This window comes from Camelus ferus, chromosome 18 (genome assembly GCF_009834535.1).
Source record: "Camelus ferus isolate YT-003-E chromosome 18, BCGSAC_Cfer_1.0, whole genome shotgun sequence".
NCBI lineage: Eukaryota > Metazoa > Chordata > Mammalia > Artiodactyla > Camelidae > Camelus > Camelus ferus.
Window position 1 is genome coordinate 26,124,669 of NC_045713.1, and position 25,626 is coordinate 26,150,294.

A 25,626-nucleotide genomic window follows, 5' to 3' on the forward strand; every position below is an offset into this window, starting at 1 on the left:
GGCTCTCGATCTGAGTGAGGAAGGGACAGATGCCCTAAAGGGAATTCAAAGAATCAGCTACTCTTATTTGGGAGTTAAATATAAAGCACATGTAGATCTCGTGACGGTTCTGTGAGAAATCTAGGGTTTAATTCTGGGAGGAGAGAGGGTAAGGAATTATGCACTTTGTTCAAATCCACACCAAACATATGCACTAACCTCTGCCCATTTCGACACTGTATTTGGCCAGAGTGGTTGCCAGACTGTCCTCTCCCAGCTCTAGATGGGCACGTTCTGTAACCATCTCTGATTATAGCCTCCAACCTTCTTAAAGGCAGCTTCTGCCCTAAGCCCTGGGGTTTTATATCTTATTTATACTCAAGTTTTCAGAGTTAACTTGCCATCTCTGCTGGCTTTGCTTTTCCTATCCCTGTGTCGGTAATTCACAGGGTAACTAACATGCCATTTGAGCTAGGACAGGATTCTAAAAACCATGTCATGGAGCAGTGGGCTGTGGTGAGACCACCAACTATGAAGGACAGAAGAAAATGAATGCTGTTGGAGATCATCAGCCTACTTAATTGTACAGTTCCATAAATATGGTAATCCCACTAGACTGTCGGCCCTGTGAGGGTGGAAACAGTTTTTTTTTTTCCCCACATGATAGGCAGTCAAGAGGTGGACTATAGTGGAAACCCATGGGATTTCTGCTCACAATTCCTTTTGTAGAGACTGCCTCTCCTTTGTTCCTCCGTAGGGTAATAACAGGAGCCGTTGTGTTAGGACAACATGGCCCCGCCCCTTATCCACTCCTGAAGGGTTCAGGAAAGAGCACTTGACCCAAAATGCATCAGGAATCTTTCCTCTCGAATTTGAAATTTAGAATTTAGAAAATAAGAGTTTGGGACTCAGAGCCTAGTTATGTAATGTCCTTGCTCTAGAGCAGAGTTTCCTTTTTTTTTTTTTTTTTTTTTTAACCTTTTTACTGCTAATGTTTGGAGTCAGATAATCCTGTGTTTTGAGATGTAGGGGGCTGCCCGGGGCACCGTAAGGTGTTTGCCTGACCTCTCCCCACTAGATGCCAGTATCAAACCAGCTTCCTTGTCATGATGATCAAAACTATCTCCATACATAGCCAATTATCTCCTGCACCCCCCACCCCAGCCCCCCAAGTGAGAACCACTGCTCTAGAGAGAGGACCTATGAATTCCTGCTGTTGAGGCCCTAGGACTGCCCTGGTTCCTGTTTTTCCTGCTGAACCTATTTGCTCAACTCTTTCCTAAATTCACTGAGATAGACACTTCTGCATCCTTCTGATAAATTCCCTTTAATTTATTTAGTTATCTGTAATTGGTTTCCATCACAAGCAACCTAAAGAATCATGGTGTCATGTGATCGGCACTCAATAAACACTCTTAGTGAGCAAACTCATCACCCAAAGGTCCATTAGGAAACGGAGACAGTGCAAGGGTCTCAGGTCTCCAGAAGGAAGGGGGCCCACCAAGGTCTTACCATCACCAACAAACTGGAGCAGGGCCAAGTCAATCTGCCGCTTCCAAGGGGAACCCTTCTGGAGGGCAATTCCGTAACCGGTGGTGGCAAAGATGTACCCACTCCCAATGGTCACCAGCTTGCAGCCTTCGTCCCTCCCGGCCTTGTAATTCAAGACCGCAGCGTCATAGATGAACGCGTCCAGTTTCCTGCAACGACAAGAAACCAAGGAGTCACGGGGATGGTGAGCGAGGTATGATCTTGGCGCCCAGTTCCCGAGGCCTGTTCCAACATCACACACTTTCTTTCACACAGGAGATGATGACTCATGACGGCTCCATCCCATCATCATAAAAGGATCTATTTTTAATGAGGAGATAAAAGCCAGGACCTTTTCTCTCCGAGTTACAAGAGGCAGCTAAATAAAGACAGGAAGAATCCTTATGCCCAAGTGAGTAAACAGTTGAGTCTGCTGGTTTGCTAAGTGTCTGCCCTTAGCACGCCCAACAGTGGAGAACAGTGGCCTATTTAGAAAGGTTTGCATCCGAACAAAATAAACCATTAAGGGACAGGAGAACTTGGCGGTTGCGTGCGGGAAAGGGAGAGAGACTAAATAGGAATAATGTCTCTCCCTGCCCAAAGGAACGTGTTTACTATTTTTTTGTATCACAAAAATTATTATGTAATAATCTTTAGAAACCCAATTCATGTAGAAAATATTAAGACTACAATTAAAATTAAATTGCCTATCATTCCATAACTCAGAGGCAACCTCTGTTAACATATTTGTGAATGACCTTCCAAATTTTGTGTGTGTGTGTGTGTGCAGACACACACACACATCTTCTAAAAGAGGGGTTGGTAAGTTTTTCTGTAGAGACAAGGTAATAAATAGTTTAGGCTTTGCGGGGTAGCTATAGTCTTTGTTGCAACTACTCAATTTTGCTATCGTAGCACGTTATAGGTTGAACCATTTCTTCAAAATTCATATATTGAAGCCATAACCCCCAGTGTCTCCAAATATGACCTTATTTGGCGATAGCGTCATTGTAAATGCAATTAGTTAGGATGAGGTCATCCTGGAGTACAGTGGGCTCCTAATCCAATATGATCGGGGTCCTTAGAAAAAGGAGAAATTTGGACCCAAACATGCACACAGGAAGAAGGCTGTGCAAAGGCTGGAGTTATGCCGCCACAAACCTACGATCTATCAGGAGACACCGGGGACAGACCCCTCCCACGTGCCTCAGAGGGAGCACGGCCCGGCTGACACCTTGATCTCGGACGTCCAGCCTTGAGACGTATGAGACAAAAACCCGCCTGTTGTCTAAGCCTCCTGCTCTGTGATGCTTTTCACTCAGCCCTAGGAAACTAATAGCTAGCATGAAAGCAGCCATAGATAACACATCAGTGAATGGATTCAACTCTGTTCTAATAAAAGGTTATTTACAAAAACAGGTTGGCCCATGGGACATAGTTTGCAACCCTTGTTCCAACCCCCCCCAAAAAATAATTATTCCATGCAAACCGTTTCACCAATGGCATTCTTTTCTCATTTCACCCCACACATAGGGCACATATTTCTATGTCAGTAAACATAGACTATTTAAAATTTTTTGGTACATTTATTTTTATTGAGGTATAACTTATATGGAATAAAGTGCTAGATACATGTTTACACATACATGTATATCCTTAAAATCACCACACATGTCAAGGCAGAAAGCATCAGTCATCTCAGAAGTCCTGTTTGCCGTCCCCCACTCCCCCCAAGTCAGCACCTTCGAAAAGGCAAGCATCCAGTAATCCCCTCAAAGGCATGGCTGAGCTTACGTCACGGCCTACATCCTCATGAGTGGGCATGTATGTTGTTTCCAAGTCTTAAAGCTATTTAACAAGGCTGAAATGATCACCTTTGTATACAGAGATGGATGTCCCAACTCCGAAGTAGGTAAGAAAACTAAATCAGAGAGTTCTCAACTTCCCGACTCTTTTTCAACTTTACTGCCCTTCTCTTCTTAACAGGAGAACATAAAACAGTGAAGCAAAGAAAAATAAAAGTGGCAGGGAGAGGATGTAAAATGCTGCATCCTTTCAGAGACAGCTGCCGAAGGGCTCCCCATGGGAACAAAACTATTTGGAAGGTTTATGGCTGCGTTCTTCATTTTAATTCTCTGTTTCTGTGATGGTTAGAGATGAGGCAGGAAGACAAGGCTGGTCTCGCCAACGGGAAGACTCTGAGGCTTTGATCTCAAGGCTGTAGGGTGGGAGACATGATTTTATGCTCTGAGAGTATCAAAAGGGGGTCAGATAATCCCAGGGGAAGAGAGGGAAAACCTGGGCGTTGTCAAGGGTGATGGCGAACACAGCTGACAAACCAAGAGGAAACAGCCTTTCTGCACAGCCAGCTGGCAGAGAGCTGTGGACGTCTGGGATGGGGAACTCAGGAAAGGTAGGTTTGTGTATGATGGCAGTAGGGCAGGTGACAGGGGCAGTGGAGGAGCAGGTGGAAGGGATGTGAGTTCTAGTCTCCATTTGGACTGTGGCACCACCTTGGGAAAGTCACTTCCTTCTTTTGGGCTGCTGGTTTCCATCTGTGAGATGAGGTGGTCACTGTGGTCCTGCTGACCCGTCGTATCCTACAATTGTCCAAGCCAACAGTCACCTTCGGTCACTCTCAGTAGGGAAACTGAGACTGTAGATAACATGTCTCCTGAGGACTTCAGGCCGTGGGTAGTATTTGTCCTCTTAATGAAGCTGGGATGCTTACAGTGGCAATACTTCCCGTTGCCATGGAGATGCCAAGAACCTGAGTCTTATTAAAACTTTCTCAGACTCACCCAACTCTCTTCTCTCAATTCCTCAAAAAAACAAACATAAATACATACACAGGTGCATACAGGGCATTTGAACGTTAAGGCTGTCTGTTGGTATTCACGGGGGTGGAACTTTCCCCCATCCCATTAACCCACCGCACGCTGACGCATTTCTGGGACAGAAATCTGAAACTGTACCTGGCAACCATACGAGAGTTGTCCAACAGCAATTTAAATTCGTATTTTATGGACAGGCACAGATTTCTGCAAAGCATCACCACATTTCATGACAAATCTTCAGTAGAGCAAAATAAAATACAGCCAGATTTGTCCAAAGGAAAAAGGGACGTTTTCTCAGCAAACAAAAGTTTGCAAAAGCAAGATGCCATCAAGCCTGAGGGAGGACAATTGCCAAAGACACAACTGATTCATTCTGAGCAAAGCAATTACACGTTGGTATGCCTGCGTGGGCTGGTGTCTGTGCCCTTAGGTGGGTCTGACCACGAAGACTCCCTGTGGTCTTGGGGCCTCGTCAGAACCAAAGTGAGAACAGCATATGAAAGAAACCACAGAACCAGGTAATCTTGATTTCTCTCCCTCATTGATGATTCTAGAGCTCTGGGATCTAAATGCAATGGTCACAGATACCTGCTTGTTTAAAGACATCCCTCTGACAGACACGGCCATTGTCTGCACAGGGCTGGACAAAGGGCACAGCATTGTACATACATTGTCCCATCAGGGCCTCACAAATGCCCAGCAGGGAGATGTACCATCATTATTATCATTTTTTTCCTAGGTTGTCGATGAGCAGATGAGGTTCTCAGGGGCCAAAGCAGCCTGAACTCATCTACAATATTTATGAACTCCCTGTTACAGACCCTCTATGGCAGCATTGTCTGGCAGAACTTTCTGCAATGATGGAAATAAACCCTGTACCTGTGCTGATACAGCTCTCAAGCACTTAAAGTGCGGTTAGCCCGAGTGAGGAACTGGGCTTTTAATTTTATTTCATTTCACGAATTTAGATTCCGGTGTAAATGGGCTCGCGTGGCCGACGGCTACTGACGTGCACGGCGTGGCTCCAGGTGGGCGGGGGGAGGCCCCGGGAGGGGGGCCCTGGGCCCTCCTTGCTCCGGCACAAAGACCTCTGCTTTTGATCTCTTTCCAGCTGCAGGGAAATGTTCCCTGCTGTTAAAAAGAAAAGATGTAAAATGCGCTGACGTCAAGAGTGGGCTGACGTGGTCGAAGACTTTGAACAAGGCCCCTGTAGTCTGGAGCCTCATTCTTCTCTCTGCAAAGTGGGGCCGACATTATTTGCCCTTTGAGGGCTGTTGGGAACAAAGTGATGTTACACAAGCAGAATGTGTGTGCAGTGGCTGGCGCTCAAATGCTCGAGACACACAGATGTATTCCATCGAACTCAGATTTTATAGCAAAGGGGCTCGCAATGTTTACGCCTTCTCTGGGGCAAATGAAGGCCTGAATACTTTCCGTGCACGATCTCATTTCCTTTACCCCTTCGAGCTGAGCAAAGTTGGATGGATTACTGCTGTCCGCACAACAGGAGGGAACGAAGGTGCTGAGAGGTAAAGTGACAACATAGTGTCAGAGCAGCATTTGGGCTTAACACAGCCTGATGAGAAAGGCCATGGACATAACCACTGTGATAGCGTGGCCCATTAGATTTGTGGGCTGAATAGCAGCAGCTCTGTTACTTATGCAGTTCGGACTGGGGGGTCCGGCTGTAAATGAAGCCCGGTGCTACGGAAAAAAAAAGGAAGGGTTTTAAGAGATTTGGTGGGTTGTTCAGTTTCATCTCTCTCTTTCCCAGCGGATGCACAGTCATGTCAGGTCTAGAGTCACCTCCACAGAAAGCATCTCTTGCCCCCCCACACACCCCATCTCTGTCCCTGGGGAGAGGTTTAGGTGTAGATGGCCAGGGCTTCTTGTTGAGGGTAGAGGATCAGAAAGAGGAAAAGGCCACCTGAAGCCCAATTTAGACCAAAAGCATGTGGGGGACTGGAGCTGCGACGTGGGAGACAGTGATGGATTAGGCTGCAGCGGGGTAATTGGCAGCACTGGGTTTGGAGCAAGGTGGAGATTAAAGCTAGCACTGGAGGAAAAAGGCCCTCAGAACTCGGAGCAGTCAGCTGGACGCTTGAGGGCTCACAGGCAAGGAATGCAGGGAAGCTGCTCTGCTTGGTGTCTCCTGCTTTTCAAGAGGAAGTCGTCTGTGTCCCTGCCTTCCCAGCTCCTGCCTGGTTGTATGGCTGTCACCCGTTAAGTGCTTCTCCTACTGGGTGGAGAAGGCTCAAAGATACGTCTGAGAACCGTGATGGGGACAGGGCCCCTCCCTGGCGCACCTCTCTGCCCTACTCCCTACAGAAGGCTGAGCTCTTCCCCAGACATTTGTGACAAATGAAGCAACGCCTCGGCTCCCCAGGGTGAGGGCTGGCCCAGAGCAGCAGCCCGACACAAACGCCGTGCTGTGCTGGCCGTGCGACGTGCCCACCCCCAGGCGTCACAGAGGCTGTGTGGGTGCTGTCGCCCCTTCCCTGTCACCAGTAGTCCTCAAGGAAAGCAAACGATTAAAAATGACAGCAATTCAGAATGAGAGGGGGAAATCAGACCTCCTCTCTGCACATCCGCACAGAAGCAGAGGAAGGAGGAAGGTCACATGTGCCCCACGTTGCTTTCACCTGGTGGCTTCCTGCCAGATTTTTCGACAGCTTTGAAGAGCTGCTACAGCTTCCCTGAGTGTGTAGTTCTGACCCTGTTCCTTGCATTGGTCCTTCTTCTACCTACAGGATGGCCTGAATGTTTGCTCCTGGCCCCAAGACTGTCTGCTGGCCAGGCTGATTCCCTCTACGAAAGGTAAGGCTATGGCCCCTAGTCAAGGCACAGTCCCTCTGGGGAGAGGGGACTCATATTGTCAAGTGACTTGACATTTCTTAATCAAAAGTTTCCGGTTTTAGCTCATCATCTCCTTATGCATGTTTTCAGATGCTCTCTGGGGGTCTCAGCACATTTAAAGGCTAATTATATAGTTAAAGTTAATTATTCATTCATTAACATTCAAGAGGCCTTTAACTAGACATTGACTTGTTCTGATGAATTAATGAAACCGGAACATGTGTGTGTATGTGAGCTAAGTGTCTGTGTGTTTTGGAGGTCTAGTCTGAAGCGTTACTGAAAATTAAGCATCTCTTTGATGATAACTGAGTGTATTTTTTTAGGGCACATCAAAGCCTTGCTAGGAAGAGAAGCATGTCAGCCAGGGATTTAGGCCAGTCAGCACGTCTGGGCAACTGTGGAGCCATGGATGCGGTTCAGGCCCACCTCTGCCAGTTCTGTGAATGAGACCCCATCATGGGACCTCTCTGAGCCTCGGTTTTCTCATCTGTCAAGTGGGGAAACAACAGCTCTTTCACAGGGCTGGCTGTTGTGTGGATGAAAACAGGAGTGAAGGCATTTAGGAAGTTACATATCCTCCTGCAAATTCAGGAGGCTGTTGGGGTAGTGATGACGTCACTGTGCCGAGAAGCGAAGGTGGTACCCAGGCACAGGGCTGCTGGTGGGTGAAGGGCGTTCACGGGCCCAGAAAGCGGTGCCTCTGACGCATGAAGGTGTCTGCTTGGGCAAGAGACACTCAATACATACAGAGACCATACCTGCCGTCAGCACGGTTTGGTCTAAAACAGGCTTTAGGAAAGTAGCCTAGACTCACATTTTGACTCTGAGTTTGCGAATACAAACTTTCAAGTCAGAATTATACCAACACTGAGACATTTTCACTAAGGAAGCATTTTTCAGAGCAAACTCCATTAAGCTAATTTAATTCCTAGATCAGTATCTCGCCTAGCATAGTTGAATTGTTTCCAATTTTTTTTTTTTTTTGGAAACGATTTTCACTGGGATCAATTCTTTTGTGTTGAAATTTCATAGGGATTTGATTCATTGACCATAATAAATTTTACTAATTTATAACTTCTGCCATTGTGGGTTTTCTTTTGTGGGTGTGATTGGGACCAAGTCCAATTCTCCTGGATCAAAATTGTGCAGAGATCTGAAATTGGCCAAGAAGATTCAAGTCATCTGTGGGTTTGTCGTCAATAACAAATTTCACCCTGTGTGCTTTTCGCTGTTGTCAGTTTAATCTGTGTTGATTAATTCTTCCAGTAATATTCACTGTGAATTGGGTAAAAAAGACGGATGGTGAATATTGGATTTTTCTTTTAACTGAGCGATCTTGTAAGCCAGAGGCAGAGAAAGGCAGAGAAGGAGGGAGGGAAAAAATACAGATGGAAGCATGTACCAGGGAAAACAGGAGGACAGGGAGAAAGATAGAAAGGCAAGAGCAAGAAAGAGAGAGAGAGGAAAAGAGACAGAGAAGGAGAAAGAGACAGTAAGACACAGAGGGAGATGGACTTATCCAAACAGACTAAGAGACAAAGAGGGAGGGAGAGATGGCAGAGGGAGGGGAGGGAGGAAGGAAGAGAAACGAGGGCAGACAGCAGAGGTGAGGTGCACAGTCGACTAACAACCTCAAACACAGGGGAAGGTTAAAACAACACAGCAAAAGCCCACTTTGTTCCCGTTAAATTTAACATTGGAGCCAGCCTTGTCCAAGTTGTCGAAAGGTCACGGAACGTCATCATTTAATTTTTCAGAAGAGAAAACCGAAGCCCAGAGGTCCCTGCCCAAGGCGTGCCGCGGCGTCCCTGTTTCTGGATCAATCCTCCTGCCAAGGCAGTGCACCCCCGGGGCACCCCTGCACGGCTCCTCCAAGCTGAGCGCAGGTTTTCAGGCAGGATGCGGGGTCAGAGGAGCAGGACTGCAGGGCGCTGGGTAGGTCTGTGCGCACAGCTAAGCTCTGACTTCCCCGCCTGGCCCGCAGGAACACCATCTCTCCCATGTGGCTGTGCCCTAGTTGAATGAAGCATGAGCTACAGCTTCACCTGGTGGCTCACGGAGCGCTAGTGCAAATGCTGCTCCTTCCTCTTGCTACCGCTCACGTCCTGACACAGGAAAAGCATTGGTTCCTTCTGAAATGTAAATCTTTTATGCAGGTTCCTGGTAGGTACTCTTCAAGGGCTGGGATCAGAGTCAACCATTCTACTGCAAATTCCATGATGCACACAGCATATTATTAAAAAAATGCTCTCAATACAAAGAATGTTTTGTTTGTTCAGACTGTTCCTGAATGTCTCCTACGTGCCAGACACTGTGCTCTTCGCCTGCGCGTCTCATTTAATCCTTACCATGGTTCCTGAGCACAAGTTCCTAAGTTATCATTCCCAAGTGAAGGAATCATAATTAGCATCATTTTATAAACAAAATCACTGAGGGCCAAGAGATTAATGAACCTAAGGTCCCACGGCTGAATGTGAGTAGAGAGGGAATTCGAATGCAGGATGCTCAGCTTTTAAGCAGCACAACACACTCCTGGTAGTGCTCATGATGCGGCCGAACTTGTCACACACCAGGGCTGACAGACAGGGACGCTCAAAGGCCAGGAAATATATGGAAGTGAAAGAGAAAAATGGGAAAAGAATCAATATTTAAGGAAATTCGATTATGTGTCTGATACGGTGCCAGGGACTTTCCTTAAATCAATACATTTAATTCTCAAATGAATTCTGGGAGACAAGGGTTTTAAAGACGTGGGAAACAGGCTTCAGAGAGGTTAATTTGCCAAAGGTCACACAGCTGGTAGTCATCAGAGCCAGAATATGAAGCTGGGTAGTTCTCAATCCAGAGTCTATGCTCCACACCAAGAGCTCACTCAGAAAATCACTCACTCACTCAGCTGAATAAGACTAACCTTTCTTAGAAGCTATAAACACTATGACCCAGAAATTCTACTTCTTGAGGTCATTCCTACAGAATTACTTGCGTAAGGGCAGAGAGGACTCATCACAGAGCTTTAACATGGCCATCTTACGAAGAGTCCCCCGGAGGGAAACAGTTTAATCAACTGTGATGTATGCAAACCATGGAATTCTTTCCAGCCATCAAAGAGAATGAAGGCAAAAGACAGCTACACATATAGAAGGCTCTTCAAAATTATTATTAATTGAAAACAAAGCTGTGAATTACTGCGTAGAGTTTGACAGCATCCCACAGAATAAAATTTTATAATTATGTGTGAATACATAAATACATCCAACAAAGGTCTAGGAGAAATGGCATGTATATCAAACAGATAATAGTGCTTACCTGGTAGGGGTGGGGGTGACTTGGCCCTGGGAGATGGTCAAATGGGTGCTTATATATTTGCATTTTTTACAGTGAGAATATATTTTTTAATGAGAAGCAACACAGCACGGTGGGTAAGAGCACAGATGTCAGATGTCAGTTCAAATCCCAGCTCTGAAACTTACCAGCACGTGCCTGGTAAGTGACTGAACCTCTGCATGACTGTGGAGATGAGCAAAATTTGCCACCCCAAATTGTGTCTCTTTGGCACGAGGATTAATTAAGGCTGATTATTTTTAAGAAATAGAGAAGTCTCAGGAAGCCTTTCTTTTTACCTCCTCCTGCGCTGCCTAAAGAATTGAGACGAAAGGCCTGTTCCTGGCATGGAGCCACCGCCAGACATACCCGCAAAGAATGCGGGCTAAGTGCGCTGGGGGAACTCAGCAGCGCCCAGAGGTCAGAGTCCGCTCTGTGTCCTCTTGCCTCTATTAGGCCCAGCAAACATTTTATTTACCAAACATTTGCTTTTCCATCTCCATGTCAATGGACACCCACCCCTTTGTAGTCCCAAACCCCCACCCTCAACATTCTCCTTTGTTTTTAGCTGAAGACGGTATTGGAAGTGAGCGTCTGGCCATCTTGGCGAGCTACTCAGTTTTCCCGGGTCTCTCCTATGGATACACGTTACTAAAGTTTTGTTGGCTTTTCTCCTGTCAACGTAATTATCAGACCAGCCAGAAGAATCTGGAAGAGGAGAGGGAAATTCCTTCCCCCCCAACAACAGTTTCTCTGTGTGCACAGTGGAGGCGCTGGACATGCAACCTCACGGGGCGGTTGTGAAAAGTAAACGAAAAATCATAGGTAAAGTGCCTACGACAGTGTCTGGCAAAGAGTGAGAGGCAGGGATGGAGAAGGCACAGGAAGCCAGCCGGCATAATAATCGCATCGCCTGATGGTGGGCATTCACACACAAGAACCCGTGTTGCATTCGAGTGCACCGAGCCTCTGGGTGAAATGCAAGGTCACCCGCCGCATGCAGCACACGCTCGGATGGGGCGCTGGGCTGTGAGGCCTCTCCCCCAGACCCCAGACCCTGGAGGAGCGCTTCTGCAGTGCTCACACTGGACATCTGTCAGAAACCGGTGTTGGGAAAACCACACTACAGCCTTGGTGAGTGTGGTGGGTTGAATAGTGTCTCCCCCAAAATTCACATCCGCCCGGAACCTCAGTCTGTAATCTTATTTAGAAACTGGGTCTTTGCAGATGTAATTAGTCAAGGATCTCAAGATGAAATCATCCTGGATTTAGGTGGGTGCTAAATCCCATAACTTAAAAGAAGAGGAGACACACAGGAAACAAGGTCACACAGAGACAGAGATAGAGGTGCGAATGATGCTGCCACCAAGAGCCCCCAGAAGCAGGTGGAGCCAAGGACAGCTCTCCCCTAGATCCTTCGAGGGGAGCCTGGCCCTGCTGACACCTCGCTTTTAGACTTCTGCCTGCAGAACTATTTCAATCCCCCAAGTTCGCAGTAATACGTTACGGAGGCCCTGGGGAACTACTGCAGTGGGGAAACCCGAGGTGCGCGACCAAGTTCTTAGCACTCCTCCACCTGCCTTTCCCTCCATGGAAGGAGGCTGGACTTGCCAGGGCAGAGGCTGCAGTCTAGGTGCCAAGCACTCTCCATGGCGGGTGAACAGCATCTCCCAACCTGTGCTGGGACCTTCCACGGCCTGAGCTAGCCCGGCTCCAGGAAAACTCCCTCCTCCCCCACTGCAGCTACAGCAAGAGAACACACAGGCGGACGCTCTAACTCCGAGACTGTTTTAGCACCCTGGTCGGTGGGAACCAGTTTACAGCTTTCAAGCAGACACGAAGGAAGCGCACAGCTGAGGTTTTCCAGATCCGAGCTGCTGACAGGCAGGAGCACCAGACTCCCCGGGTCTCATCCCCCTGCCTCATAGCAAAGGTGTCCAGCCCTTCTCAGCATCATTCACTCGTCAGGACAAGCAGAAAGTTAGACACCACGGGTAGAAAGAGATGCTAGGCGGAGTCTGAACGCCAGCTCTGTTGCTCACTTAACCTCTGGGCAAATGGCTTCTGCTCCTTGAGCCTCAGTTTCATCTTCTGTCAAATGGAGAGAGTGCCTATTTAGCAGAGTTGAATCAGAATGAAACCAGATCATATACTTGAAGTCCTGGTGTGAGTTGCAATCAGTAAGAAGAGGCGATTTCTAAGGAGATGGAATCTGCCAGGAAGCTCCTGCTTGTTCAGGGAATCCAGGAAGGATTCCCTAACCATGTGCATCCCCATAGAAGGAATACACCCCTTTTTTTGGTTTGTTTCCCTCTGTGAGTTCATTTCTTTCCTCTATCTCAATGGAAGGAGAAATACTGTCCCCTTTGAAAAGCAGCATTAAGACTTCCAAAGGAAAAAGAGACATTATAAAGTACGAACAAAATTAGCTCTCGGCTTTGTGTAACAGTGCGTAATTAGAAACAGGTTAATGGTGCACTGCTATGGGAATGTTCATACTCAGTATTTTAAGCTGTGACTCAAAGCACGGGTTCTGGAGCAAGTGTGGCCTCCGATAAACTATTTAATCTCTCTGTACCTGTTTCCTCAACTGTAAATGCAAATCGTGACAATCATTGTCTCACAGGGTTGTTACAAGGTTTAATTAAGATAATGCAGCCAAAACATTCAGAACAGTCCCTGGCACATAGGTAAGCTCTTAATAAATGGTACGAGATAGAAATACCTCCCTTAGTTCCCAGAACAATTCAGGCGGATTGTTCAAACTGCAGTAGAATAAGGTTTAAACATACGGATAAAGCAATTTGAGTGAATTGAACTCAGAGATGGAATAGTAGGTAAGGCCTTAGGGAGAGTCACAAAGCAGATAGTCAGGCCATAAGCTCTCCGCAGTTGCTAATGGAAGATCATAAATTAAGCTCTGAATTACGTAGAAGCCCCAGCAAAAACAACATGACGAGTAGGTACAGGACTTGTCCACAGGATACAAGCGTGCCTTACAGTGAAGAAAAACAGCGCTCTTTGTGGCACAAAGTCTGAGGCATGATGTAGGATGGCGTTCTCAACAAATTGGCATAGTAACGGTATCTGCAAGCTTTCTGAAACAGCTGTTTCCTGCAAGGGCCCTCCAACACCAGACAAGGTATGATGTAAATACCCAGCAGGAAAAGTTAAATTAATTAATCTTCCTCTAGCTCAGGGAAGTGTCATCTAGTTAAGTGTGATAATCGTCCAGCAAAACTGAATAGATTTAACCGAAAGAAACAGAACGTATTTGCACACATGCTGATTCAATGTGTGTAAACTACAAATTATAAACTATAAATGTGTCCATGTGGACAAATACCCAAAAGAAGTGCAGGAAGAATTGAAGAATTACATTCGAAAGACACTTTTTTTCTTTTCTGATTATTATAAGTAATACTTTTGTGGAAGAAAATGTGTTAAGTATAAAAGGGTAGAAAGAAGCCCACCGTTCTAACCATTGAGCAGGATCTCTGGTAACATTTGATGTTTTTCATTTCAGTCTCCTTTCTTCCTCTCTCTCTTCTCTCTTCATCTCTGAGTTTACAGAGTTGGGATCCCATTTTACTCAACTTTTCCCCTCATTTTTTTCTGTTTTTAATACTTTACGGGTGACCTTGAAAATCCATTCATATAGTTTTAATAGAGTTTAACAAAAAATAATTTCAAGCACAAAAAAAAGATGTCTCTATTTTCTTGAGTTTTTATTAAGAGTAAAATTCCTAACTCTCTGATGTGGTAGCAATTATTTTTGAGCTTTATTTGCAGTGTGGGGGTGGATCTCAGAAACCAGGTCATTGTCGATCTGATTTTCTCTGGAGACAATGCTATCCTATTTAAGAGAACAGCTCACTGAACCCCGAGGTCTATGCCTGCTTTCGAACTCAGCAGCTAGAAGTGAACCCTCTGAGTGGGATTCTGCTTGACTGATAAAATATAGCTAATAAAACCTGCTCAAATGGCATCCTTGAAAGAACTTGCTGTTCATGGCAACTCAGCATCAGTGAGGATCCTCATGCTTTCCTGGTCCACCTTTGTCTTAGCAATTTCAACTACCCTGGACCAGTTTCTTTTGAGGATCTTACCAACTCGTAGATTGTCAGTTGATAAATATGTATTATATAGCATACATATATTATGTGCAATGTTAAATGTATATATTGTAAGGAAGCAAAACTTGCCACCCCCAAATCTCTCTTGGCATGCTAATTATTTCAAGCTGAAAACAATCAAGGCCCAAAAGACTCAGGAAGAAACTTTGACCTTCCTCCTAACTGCCTAAAAGAATTTAGATTGAGGACGTCTTCTGAGATGCAAGCCTGACTCTTAATGGTCAATAATTCTATAATGTTAAGTACTTAGTTAAATAGCTTGTTGGGTAATTAGTTAACTTTGTGGAGTCTTAGGTTCTTCATCTCTTAAAGTATCCAGCTCATAGGAGTAACAGTAACCAGCTCATAGGAGTAACAGTACCCAGCTCATAGGGGTAACAGTACCCAGCTCATAGGAGTAACAGTACCCAGCTCATAGGGGTAACAGTACCCAGCTCATACGAGTAACAGTACCCAGCTCATACGAGTAACAGTACCCAGCTCGTAGGGGTATTTCTGAAGATCAAATGAGACTATGCATGTGAAGTGCTTGGGGCTGCATCTCACAGATTGTTTGGTTTAAATCAACGCAAAGATGATACAGAAATAAGATAATGTTGTCCCAAAGACAAACCCAACTTAACACACCCAAACCCAAACTTCCGTTCCTCTACCCCACTGCTCAGTCTGTGCTTTTCCTCCCCCAGGTCCTGTCCACTCCAGGCAGAACAGCAGCTCTCAATAGTCAATGAATTGACCTCTCAAAGCCTCATAACTGCCTGTATCTGAATCATGGGAACTGCTAATACAACAGGAACTCCTGACCTCTGCAGGCTTGGAGAAGCTGCGCTCCGTGACAGGGGTTGGATGCTCTCCTTTTCTATGAAGACAGTTGTGACACTCGCCAATTGATGTGACCACACCCCTCCTTTTATTTTTACAGGCACATCAGTGAGTGCAGTATGAGTCTTGCTGACAAATGCCTAGTGGCAAAAGGCAACCCTCCCTTCCAATTCTTCTCCCAAACGACTCAGTGTAAGGGAAGCCAAAAGATGCCTGTCTGTTTCCCAACACTGTTGGCTGGAAATGAAATCAGACAGGGGAATGGGGGAAAACTGAAGGCTGAAGACTGATGCTTCTAAAGAAAATTGGAACTTTTCATAAATTGATATAAACATAATAGGACATGAAAATCAGTTAAAACAACAACAAAAAAACGTATAAACCATCCCACTGTGTCTTCAAATATTAGGCTCCTTGGAGTCCGAGGAACGTTGATGGTTTAATTTAAATCTGGCTTAAGTGCTCTGCTTACAGTTTTGCCCACTTGTCAAAACTGCTTGGAGAACATCAGCTTCTGATGACAGAGCATTTATAAACCTAAATCCGTCTCCACGCATTTCAGATGCAGTTCCTTCTTCTAAAGCAGATGTTTTGGAAATTTGATTCGTGTACGTCAGAATCACCTGAAGAGCTTGTTAAAGCATGCAGATTCCCGGGTCCTTGCCCTGGAGATGCTGGTTCTGTTGGCTCAGTGGGGCTCAGGAAGCCACAACTGTATTAGTACCCCCACTGATTCAGACTTAGGCTACACTTTGAGAGACATTGGTCTAGAAACCTAGGGTCACTAACCGTCCATCCACCTTTGGTTCAGGGGAGCCCCACGCGTCATGACAGATCTACTCCTGAAAAAATCCTATTTCTGTTTGCACATCAAATTCTGTATTCTCACTGACTTACCTGATATTTTCTGGGATGCTTTATCTCCGTTTATTATGAATTTCAATAAACAATGATACTTGGCAACTTAGTTTCAAATGACACGTAACAACTTAGTTTCAAGTTTCTGTGTCCCTAAGCTCTTCTTTAAGTGATTAAGGACCCTGAAGATAAGCTACACATCCAGACTGGTTGGTCTACTCTTTATATGCATAATGTGTTTATAATGTATCAAAATCACTTGGAGCAGGAGAAGGCTTGTTAAAATGCAAACTCACAGGCTCCATCACTATAGAGAAGGTCTCGTGTTGGGTCCAGAAACTTGGGTTTTAACAAGCAATCATGTGATTTATGCACAGTTGGTCCACTAGCCAGGCTTGGAGACACCCAGCTTGGGACAGTTATTCTAAATCACAAAAATGACAGCAATTTATAATTGTGGTTTGTCTGGATTTTGGAATGTTCTAAATACATGTTCAGTTGTTTGAGACAAATTAAAGAATCTCAGAATTATTTCAGAGATCGAATAATCCAGCCCTTTCACTTGTTATATGGGAAACTGAGGCTCAGAGAGGTGACGTGACTTGTCCAAGGCCACGGCTAGCTAACGATAGAGCCCAGTCTCCAACTGAGCTGGGATTCTCATTCAACCATAATCCAAAGTCCCTCTTGTGTTCCAGACTCTTCCAGGAAGCTATAAGCCATAAAGAAGCCTCCCCATTTCACTGACCCTGGTATATATGCACACATCTTCACTAAGCCACAGATGTCAGTGAGACTTGTGGGTGGCGGGGCGTGACCCAGCAGTTACAAGCTCCGGGTTTTCTAAGCCAAGTCTCGCTGGATTTAAGGTATAGGGAAAATCGTTGAAGGGAATGTCCTGAAATTCAATAATTCAGAAGCACATGGGGCACCTCCCTCTACCTTCTAGAGAGAGAGAAGCTTCTAGAGACGCTGTGCATGGTGAAGGAGGGGAATGGCTATTTTTTAAAGCTGGAGTTTATTTTATTGTTATTCCTTAAACAGTGTATCCTGTTCCTATTTTCTCTTGTAGAATTATTTCATAATATGCTTCACACTTTAAAGTAATGTATTTCATCACGAAATGAGATGTGAGAGGGAAAAGGCCACTAAGCGTGGGGAAGGAGATAGTTGAAAGAATCGCCCTGTAGTATGATGGTGAGCAGATGTGATCAACACAGAGTTTGTCAGATGTGGGTGCAGATTGGTAGTGGCAGTTCTTAAACTTTGATTCTTCTACTCACATGAGGAGTTCAAGTCATATCTAACACTCACCACCAAGAAAAATTCAAAACATTAAAAGTGCAACCAAAATAGAAAGAAAATAGGAGAAAATTATTTTGTAACCTAAGTGAAAAGGCTTTTTGCATTCCTACTCAAAATAGAAGCCATAAATAAAGACTGATAAATGTGACTATAAAAATATATAAATCTCCAGGGGAAAAAAATGACAAGCTCAAATGACAACAAAACAAATAAAAAAAACTGGGAAAAATATTTGTAATCATGCCAATAGTAAAGGGATCATTTCTCTCATAGATAGGTTAATAAGAAAAGACCATCAAACCAACAGAAAAAAATAATGAACATTTTCAAAAGAGAGATTGCAGGGGGAGGCTATAGCTCAAGTGGTAGAGCACATGCTTAGCATGCACAAGGCCCTGGGTTCAATACCCAGTACCTCCTCTGAATAGAAATAAATAGATAAATCTAATCACCTCCTCCTCATTAAAAAAAAAATGAACAACAACAAAGAAAGCAAAATAAAGCAGCAACATTTACTTATTAAAAAGAAAAGGACTTGCAGAAGGCTTTTATTTACATGTGGTAAAAATGTACTGATAATAAGAATGGGGCAAATTAAAATAGATTTGGGCAAATGTCTCACCTATTACCTTAAAATTTTAGAAGATTGATGACACGCTGCATTGGCAAAGACTTTGAAGAGCTAGGCACTCTCACACATTGATGGGGTAAAGGTGAGTCTCCTTGGGAGGGAAATATGTCAGTGTCTGCCAGAATTACAGCTGTGTGTAGTCTTTGACCCAGCAATCCAAGAAATTTATTCTACATTGGATGTGACACCTATGTAAGAATATTCACTGTAGTAATTTTTGCAACAACAAAAAATGATGATATCCTAATAATTCAACAGGGCACTGACTACCGTTCGGTATATTCACACGATGAAAGACTACGAATCTGTTAAAAAAAAAAAAAAACAAAAGCAAAACCCAAAAAACCTCTGTAGCTATTTAGAAAGTTCCAGAAGGACACCCAGGAAAGCAGTAAATGTGGTTACCATGGGGGGTACTCTAGGCAAATAAGGAAAGTGTGGAAGGAAGGCTCTTTACTTATTGATTTTTGAATCATATACATGTAGTATCTATCAAAATTTAATTTAATTAATTTAAATAACTAACCGAGGAGCCTAAAATTTGAAAGTGGTTTCCCCCAATATTAACATCCTGAGATGGAATGAGCAGGAATGCCCTCACCGCTAAGAGTATGTGTAGTTATTTCTTTTAAAAAGAGGCTCATGTCCCTTTAGCTCTAGATTCTAAGATTACAGTAACGATGTCATGCATTCCCCCCCAGTAGGAGACTGAGTGTAGAGTCAGCCCACCAGCTGCCCAAGTCTGCTAAGATGGATGTTATAATCATTATATGGCTTTCTGAGAACAATTTGTACAATTTATGGCCAAGGATAGTTTCTATTTCTCCATTCCTTTTTGTTTGCATTATAAAAAAAATTGAAAAAGAAAGAAAACAATCCATTTTGTTCTCTGTGACAGATGGATGAAGAGGGGGCCAGCCAGTTTTCAACCATTATTTCTAACCATTGTCATCCACATTTATGCTCCTGCTCTGTCCAAAGCAACACTATATGTTGATGAAAGGCCACAATGTAAACAAACAAACAAAACCCCGTACCCATAGCTAAGCTGGAAAGTCATCAAAAATCTGTCTTTTCTGTTATCTACTAAAATTGAACATACCACACTCTACATCTCAGCTACTCCAGTCTTAGGTATATGTCAAGAGAAAGGTACTCACTTGTGCAAAGAAAGAAAGAATGAGAAAGCCCTCAGGAGCTTTACCCATAATCGCCCCAGATAGGATATGACCCCAACATTTACCAAGAATAGGAAACATACAAGCATGTGTTGTGCAGCCTCACAATGAAATTCTGCACAGCATGAGAATGAAGGACCTGGAATGACACACAGCAATCTCATAAACAGAATGGTGAGTGAAAAGAAGACAAAAAAGGAAACCGACTATACTTCAATAAATATATATATATATATATATACAACAAAACATAACTTGAAAAAACAAATGGTGATAATACAAACAAGCATTAAACAGTGATGCTGAGTGCAGCCCAGATTCAGAGATTCGGTGTTGACTAGAAGGTAGAAGGGAAGTGAGGAAATCTCCCAATTTTAATCAGACAGTATCATTCCTTGTGGGGCCAGAGATTCATTTAGTACCTCCTTGGGCTGAGAGCTACAACTGACAGGAATGTTAAATGGAAGCACCAAATATTTATTCTTCACAATACAAAAATAAAATAAAAATGATAATGCTTGATTGACCTAAAAAAAAAAAAGAAAACATACAGTATGGATTTTATTATATGTTAGAATAACAGGGCCAAAAAACCTGAGTTCAGAAGTGAGGGTGATTGATAGAAGACAGTAGCTGGAAGGAGTGTGTGAGTGTGTGTGTGTGTGTGTGTGTGTGCGTGTGCGTGTGCGTGTGTGTATGGTGGTGGGTTGTAGTGATTGGTGACATTTTCTTAATTGACCTGGATGGTCAGACCAGTTTGGAGAAAGTCATCAAGCAATATATGTAATATTTGTATATTTTATGCATTTTTGTAATGCTTTTTAATAAAAGGTTTTAAAAAATCATTTCCAAACCAGAATAAGCAGTGTGTGAATGAGTTCTGGGTAAGTAATGGGCTCAATTTCTAAATAAATGCCGTCCCAGCCCCTGTCGAAATATCAGAGAGGTTCCAAAGAGACTGAAAAGACAATGCCATCAGCCAGAGCTCTTGGAAATTATGTAGCGAGCCAGGCCTGACGGCTGAGAGGGGCACGCTCTGCCCCACCAGACACAGAGCAGCAGCAGGGCCTTTGCAGTGCGCCCACGGAACAGCCAAGAGGAAGCGGCTGTGTCTTCACCCGCAAGGAGAACGCACGGCAGCCCATTGTCCTTGCCAGGAACCCTGATGACTGAGAGGGTCCACGTAAGTTCATTTTTTTGGGATAAGCAAAAGAACTTTCCTTGTTAAACAAGCCCTTCAGTTAAAAGAGGATCATTTTTAATGGAACCTTTCCAAAAATGCATTCCACACATCCCTGACTTTTCAAAAAGTTGAAGAGTCCACGGAATAGAATTTAACCTTGACACCAAATAACACCACTAGCCATTAGGTCCTATCTCTGTCCAGGCACTGTCTGAAACGCTCTCCCCAAATTTTCTCTCTTAATCCTCATAAAACCCCTATGAATTAGGTCCTATCATTATTCCCACTCTGCATATGAGGCTGAGAGCTACTGAGTAACTGTCCAAGGTCCTAAATCGGTCTTCTGTTCACAGCTTCGGTCATTTCGCATATGCTCCCTCCACAATGCCGACAGGTGGATGGGAACGTTAGCTCTACCTTCAGAGACGCTGAGTTCTCACTGCTTTTCTCTCCACATTTCCCCTCTCTCCCTCTTCAATGTGATACTATTAGTTTTCACAGAAAGCTAACCCCCATAAATTCCTACCTAAAATCAGGTAAAAACCTATAGTTCTTTGTTTTTGTCACTTTAAATAAACTCCATCTCCCCAGATCTTCCTATTTGGCTAAACTATCCCAACGGAGTTGGACCAACCTCTTTATCCATTTAAGAAACCCCCTGGTTCTCTGCATTTCAAAGTGCCCTGGATTTGCTTTTTCTTAACACAACTCAGGAGGAAGCCTGGGATGCTTCTCAGATTAACAAAAGTAGCCCCCAACTGGCGACCTCCTTGACCAGCAGCTCCCCAGAACACACAGCAGACAGCGGGGGCAGACAAGCACCGAGCGAGGTGGGCAGGGTCATTTTCTGTAAGGCATGTCGACCGGCAGGCCTGCGGAGCAGAGGAAACCACCATCCTTACCCTGTTTTCAAGCTGACCAAGGCGTCTTCGACTCCCTTCTGATTGAATTTGGTCATGTACTGATGCATGTAAGGGTAGTTGTTCCGAATGTTTCTCTCCGTACTGCCGTTGGGCACCGTGCCAAACCGAAAGGGCGGGGAATAGTCGTGTGGTCTCTGAAACTGAAGAGAAAGAGAGAAAGAAGGAGGAGGAACAGGAAGAGTCAGCCACCAGTCCGCGTAGTGTCAGGAATTCAGCACGTGCGTGCGTCAGCACAGGACAGCAAACAACAACACAACAGCAACAACAAAGCAAACCAAAAAACCCATTCGTTTCTGTGCTTCCTTTCCACTTAGGCACATCTTCCACGGGTCTGTGAGCTCCAGAAAGTCAGAGGCATTGTCTGTCTTGCTCCTTGCTATTTCCCAGTGCCCAGCATTGGGCCTGGCTGGGTGCACAATAGATACTTGTTGGATTGAATTTTTCAGCCCCATTATAGAGACCAGCCTAGTGGGAGGCACACAGGCAGCACTCAGGAAGTGCTGGTTGAGCTGGAATGAAGGTGTGGCTTCAGTTCAGTTCATTTGTCCATTGTACCATGAAAATTTCTGTGATCCTCACCAATCACTCTCTTCTCTGAACTCCGTTTACAGTGACCTTCACCTCACCCAGAAAATGACCAAGGGGAGCAGGAATCTGCCACCCCCCAAATATGCCTCTTTGGCAAATGGATTATTTGGGGGCTGGTTATTTTTTAAGAAAAAGGAGAAGTTCTGAAAATTGAGTAGAAGTTACCCCTTTTGGAAGAGACAAAAGCTTACATTTGTAAGGGTGTCTTCCTCTCTGTCTCTGGAAGAGCAAGATGATGAAATCTCTAGAACCTCTTATTAGCGGGGAAGGCAGTGACTTAAATCTGCATCACAGCCATTCCCTTGTTCACTGTACTTTTCCTGGTCACCTCCCAGAACTGGCCCTTCCTCCCCAGCTTCCCCACCCCCATCCACCTATATCTTTCTTTTGTCTTCAGCTGAAGACAGTATTTAAACTGGAGGTTTGGCATATGTCGGGGGGTTAGTTTTCCTGGGTCCCTCCCATATATACAGGAGGTGCACACGTTATCAAACTTCTTTTCATTTTTCTCCTGTTAATCTGTCTTTTATTACAGGGGGTCTCCAGCAAGAACCTGGAAGGGTAGAGGGGAAATCACTTTTCTCCCCTTACAATGATTATATGTTGTCATTCACTCATTCTCCATCCACTGTTCATTCATTCACGCATGCATGCAGGCCACACTTACTGGGCAGCACAACACATTCCAGGCACAATGAAAGGGTCCATGAGCATCCGTTGAGCTGAAGTCCGTGCTAACCATTAGCCTCCTGGAAATGCCTATGTGTTGTACGGCTCCTGAGCCTCCATAAAGTCTCACTGTCCCTGCTCCACTGGGCTCCCCTGATTGGCTGATACTGTCTGTAAAAGGGGTTCAGAACAGGCCTCCCAGAGATGTGACACTTTGGCACGTGAATTATTTTGAGCTGAAGGTAATCGACATCTTGTGGGCTCAAGAGAAACTTTTCCCACTCCCTTAAAGAATTAAACTGGGGGCCTTGCCTATTATGTTATTACCAGAAATAACATTTCATGACCTATGACAGGCAGACGTTTAATTACTGAACCTCTGCTCTTCTTATCATCCTGTGAATTACCCTCCTCCCCTCTGAAGCCCCAGCCCCCTACCCTATTCCTGAGCTCAGGGTGGCACATAGACCTCATGTTATCTGTCTGTTGCTAAACCTCTCATGTAGGCGGGGTTCCCTTACACATGAAGTTAAATTAGGTTTTCTCCTGTTAATCTGTCTCAAGTCAATTTAATTCGTAGATCGGGAAGAAGAACCTAGAAGGGTAGAGAAAAGTCTCCCTTCTCCCTGACATTTGATCAACCCAATCAGAGGAGGAGTCCAGAGAGCTGGGTCTGAGTCTCAGAAACACCATTAAAATTGAGAGGGCAGCACAAGGCAATAGCTACAAGTGTGAGCTCAGGTTCTCAGGTTACAGACTCGGGTTCTATCACACACAGACTGTGGGACTGCAGAGAAGGCACTTCACTTCCCACCGCCTCCACTTACTTCCACCTGCAGAGTGGGCAGCATGTCAGGACTCCCCCAGAGGGCAGATCTAAAATGATAATGCTTGTCAGTTCACTAGCATAGTGCCTGGAAGAGAGAGCAGGCACCCAAAGATAAAACTGTTCTTACTTTTCGTTTCTACCATCACCACGGGCACAAAGAGTCACCTGGGCCTCATTTTCCAACGAAATACGGAAGTCTAGAACTAGAAAGTAATGACAGCAATGATGAATGCTTTTTGAGGACTTGCTTGGGGCCAGCACTGTGCCCAGAGCTTGACAAGTGTTGGGTCATTTAATACTCACAACAGTTCTGCAAGGTAGCTAATCTTCCATGCACCACTTTACAGATGAGGAAACTGAGGCTCAGAGAAGTTACATGACCTACTTAAGATTACACTCCTTGCAAATAGCCAGGCCCTGGATTTCAAACCTCAGGTCTGTACTCTTATCATTCCTCAGAGACATCACTAGTGACCTCTCCTCTTGGGAAGGGCACCCAGCAAATCTCTGGCAGAACCAGGGCTGGAATCCAGACGTCTCCCTGACTTACAGGCCAGCATGTCTTCCACGGACCTGAGAACTGCTGGAGAAAGCGTCCAAGTTTACCCAAGAGTCAGACTGGTCACAAACATTCTTCCTTCCAGACTCACACTTCATTTCACTGTTAATTAAAATTTCCAGTTGAAAATCATTCCCCTTAAATTAGGCATGCTGCTTCCTAATAAGCAGCCACCACCGGATTTGGGGGAAGCGGCCATACATCGTCCAGATGAGAGCCTCCGGCTGGGTGCCTTGGACTGGGAATGTGTGAGAGCGTGCCTGTGTGTGTTTCAGCACATAAGCGTGGACAGCGAAAGGCTCTTTGCACTCACTTTGCCAAGCAGCACCTCAACTCATCACCCAGAGAGGCGGAGGCACCAGCCCAGGCTTGTCTGCCCGGCAGCTGTCTGCTCTGGGGCACAGAGACAGCGGCGCTGTTCACAAATCCAGTCATTGTAGCAGCCACTCCCAATCTCCCAAGACATCTGATGGCCTATTTGCCTAACTGCCTTCCCCTTCACTCACCATCTGTAGCAGAGGAACCACATAGCTCTTTTAGATCCCCTTTCTTCCCTGCCTTCAGGTTTGCACAGCGATAGAGACAGAGATTCAGCCTCAGTGATGAATCTCCACCCTTCTCAGGCCTTGATTGTACCATCATAACCCACACTCAGTTCAGCTCAGCACCCAGATCCCGGAACCTTTCCCGCTAAACTAAAGGCCGTCAAACTTTTAAAAGCAGGACTCACAATATAGTTTCCCCCTCCTACCCTATACACACACATGTATCACGTGCCAGAACTTACTCTTTCTACATGTGATGTTGTTCGTGATGTTCTACTTGTTGAATGGTCACAGCCCTTAGGTTAATTTCATGACTCCCTACAGAGGACTCGATTACAGTGTGAAAAATAGTTAGGGGCAAGGATGGCTCATCTCTGGGACCCCAGGGCCTAGCATTGAGGATACACACTGTGTTTCTTACAGGAATGACTTCTAGTGCAACTTTCTCCTAGAGAGTTCCGTGTACAGGCAGGAAGAAACGACGTGGGCTCCAGCCCGGAGTGGGGGTGGTGAGAGGTCTCTGCTGTCAGCAAGACCACAGAGCAACACGATCACGCAGCCCAGAGTCAGCAGAACTCCTCCCAGCTCCACTTTCTCAAGGCTGCCCTCCTGGTTCATATTAACTGACTTTACCTGGCCTTTGGCTTAGAGAGCTTTTCTTCTGCCACTTTGGAACTGACTCATTTGGGGCAGTCGCTTATGCTCTCTGAGCCTCAGTTTCTGTATCTGTAAATTGGGGATTGCTTTTGCATTTAACCATAGAGTGTTTGAAAGAACGCCTGGCATGTGACAATGAATATATGTATGTTCATGTATAACTGAAAAATTGTGCTCTATGCTGGAATTCAACACAAAATTGTAAAATGACTATAACTCA

General features: G+C 45.0%; 1 protein-coding gene across 1 annotated transcript in view; it reads right to left on the bottom strand.

Annotated features, from left to right (window-relative positions):
- Positions 1 to 25,626, bottom strand: part of GRIN2A (glutamate ionotropic receptor NMDA type subunit 2A) — a 130,308-nt gene that overhangs the window by 35,570 nt on the left and 69,112 nt on the right. Inside the window, exons 8-9 of the mRNA XM_032460747.1 lie at positions 21,539 to 21,699; positions 1,492 to 1,679 (exon numbers count right to left, since the gene is read on the bottom strand). Coding sequence (XP_032316638.1) covers positions 1,492 to 1,679; positions 21,539 to 21,699 — 349 coding nt within the window. The remainder of the gene's footprint in view (positions 1 to 1,491; positions 1,680 to 21,538; positions 21,700 to 25,626) is intronic.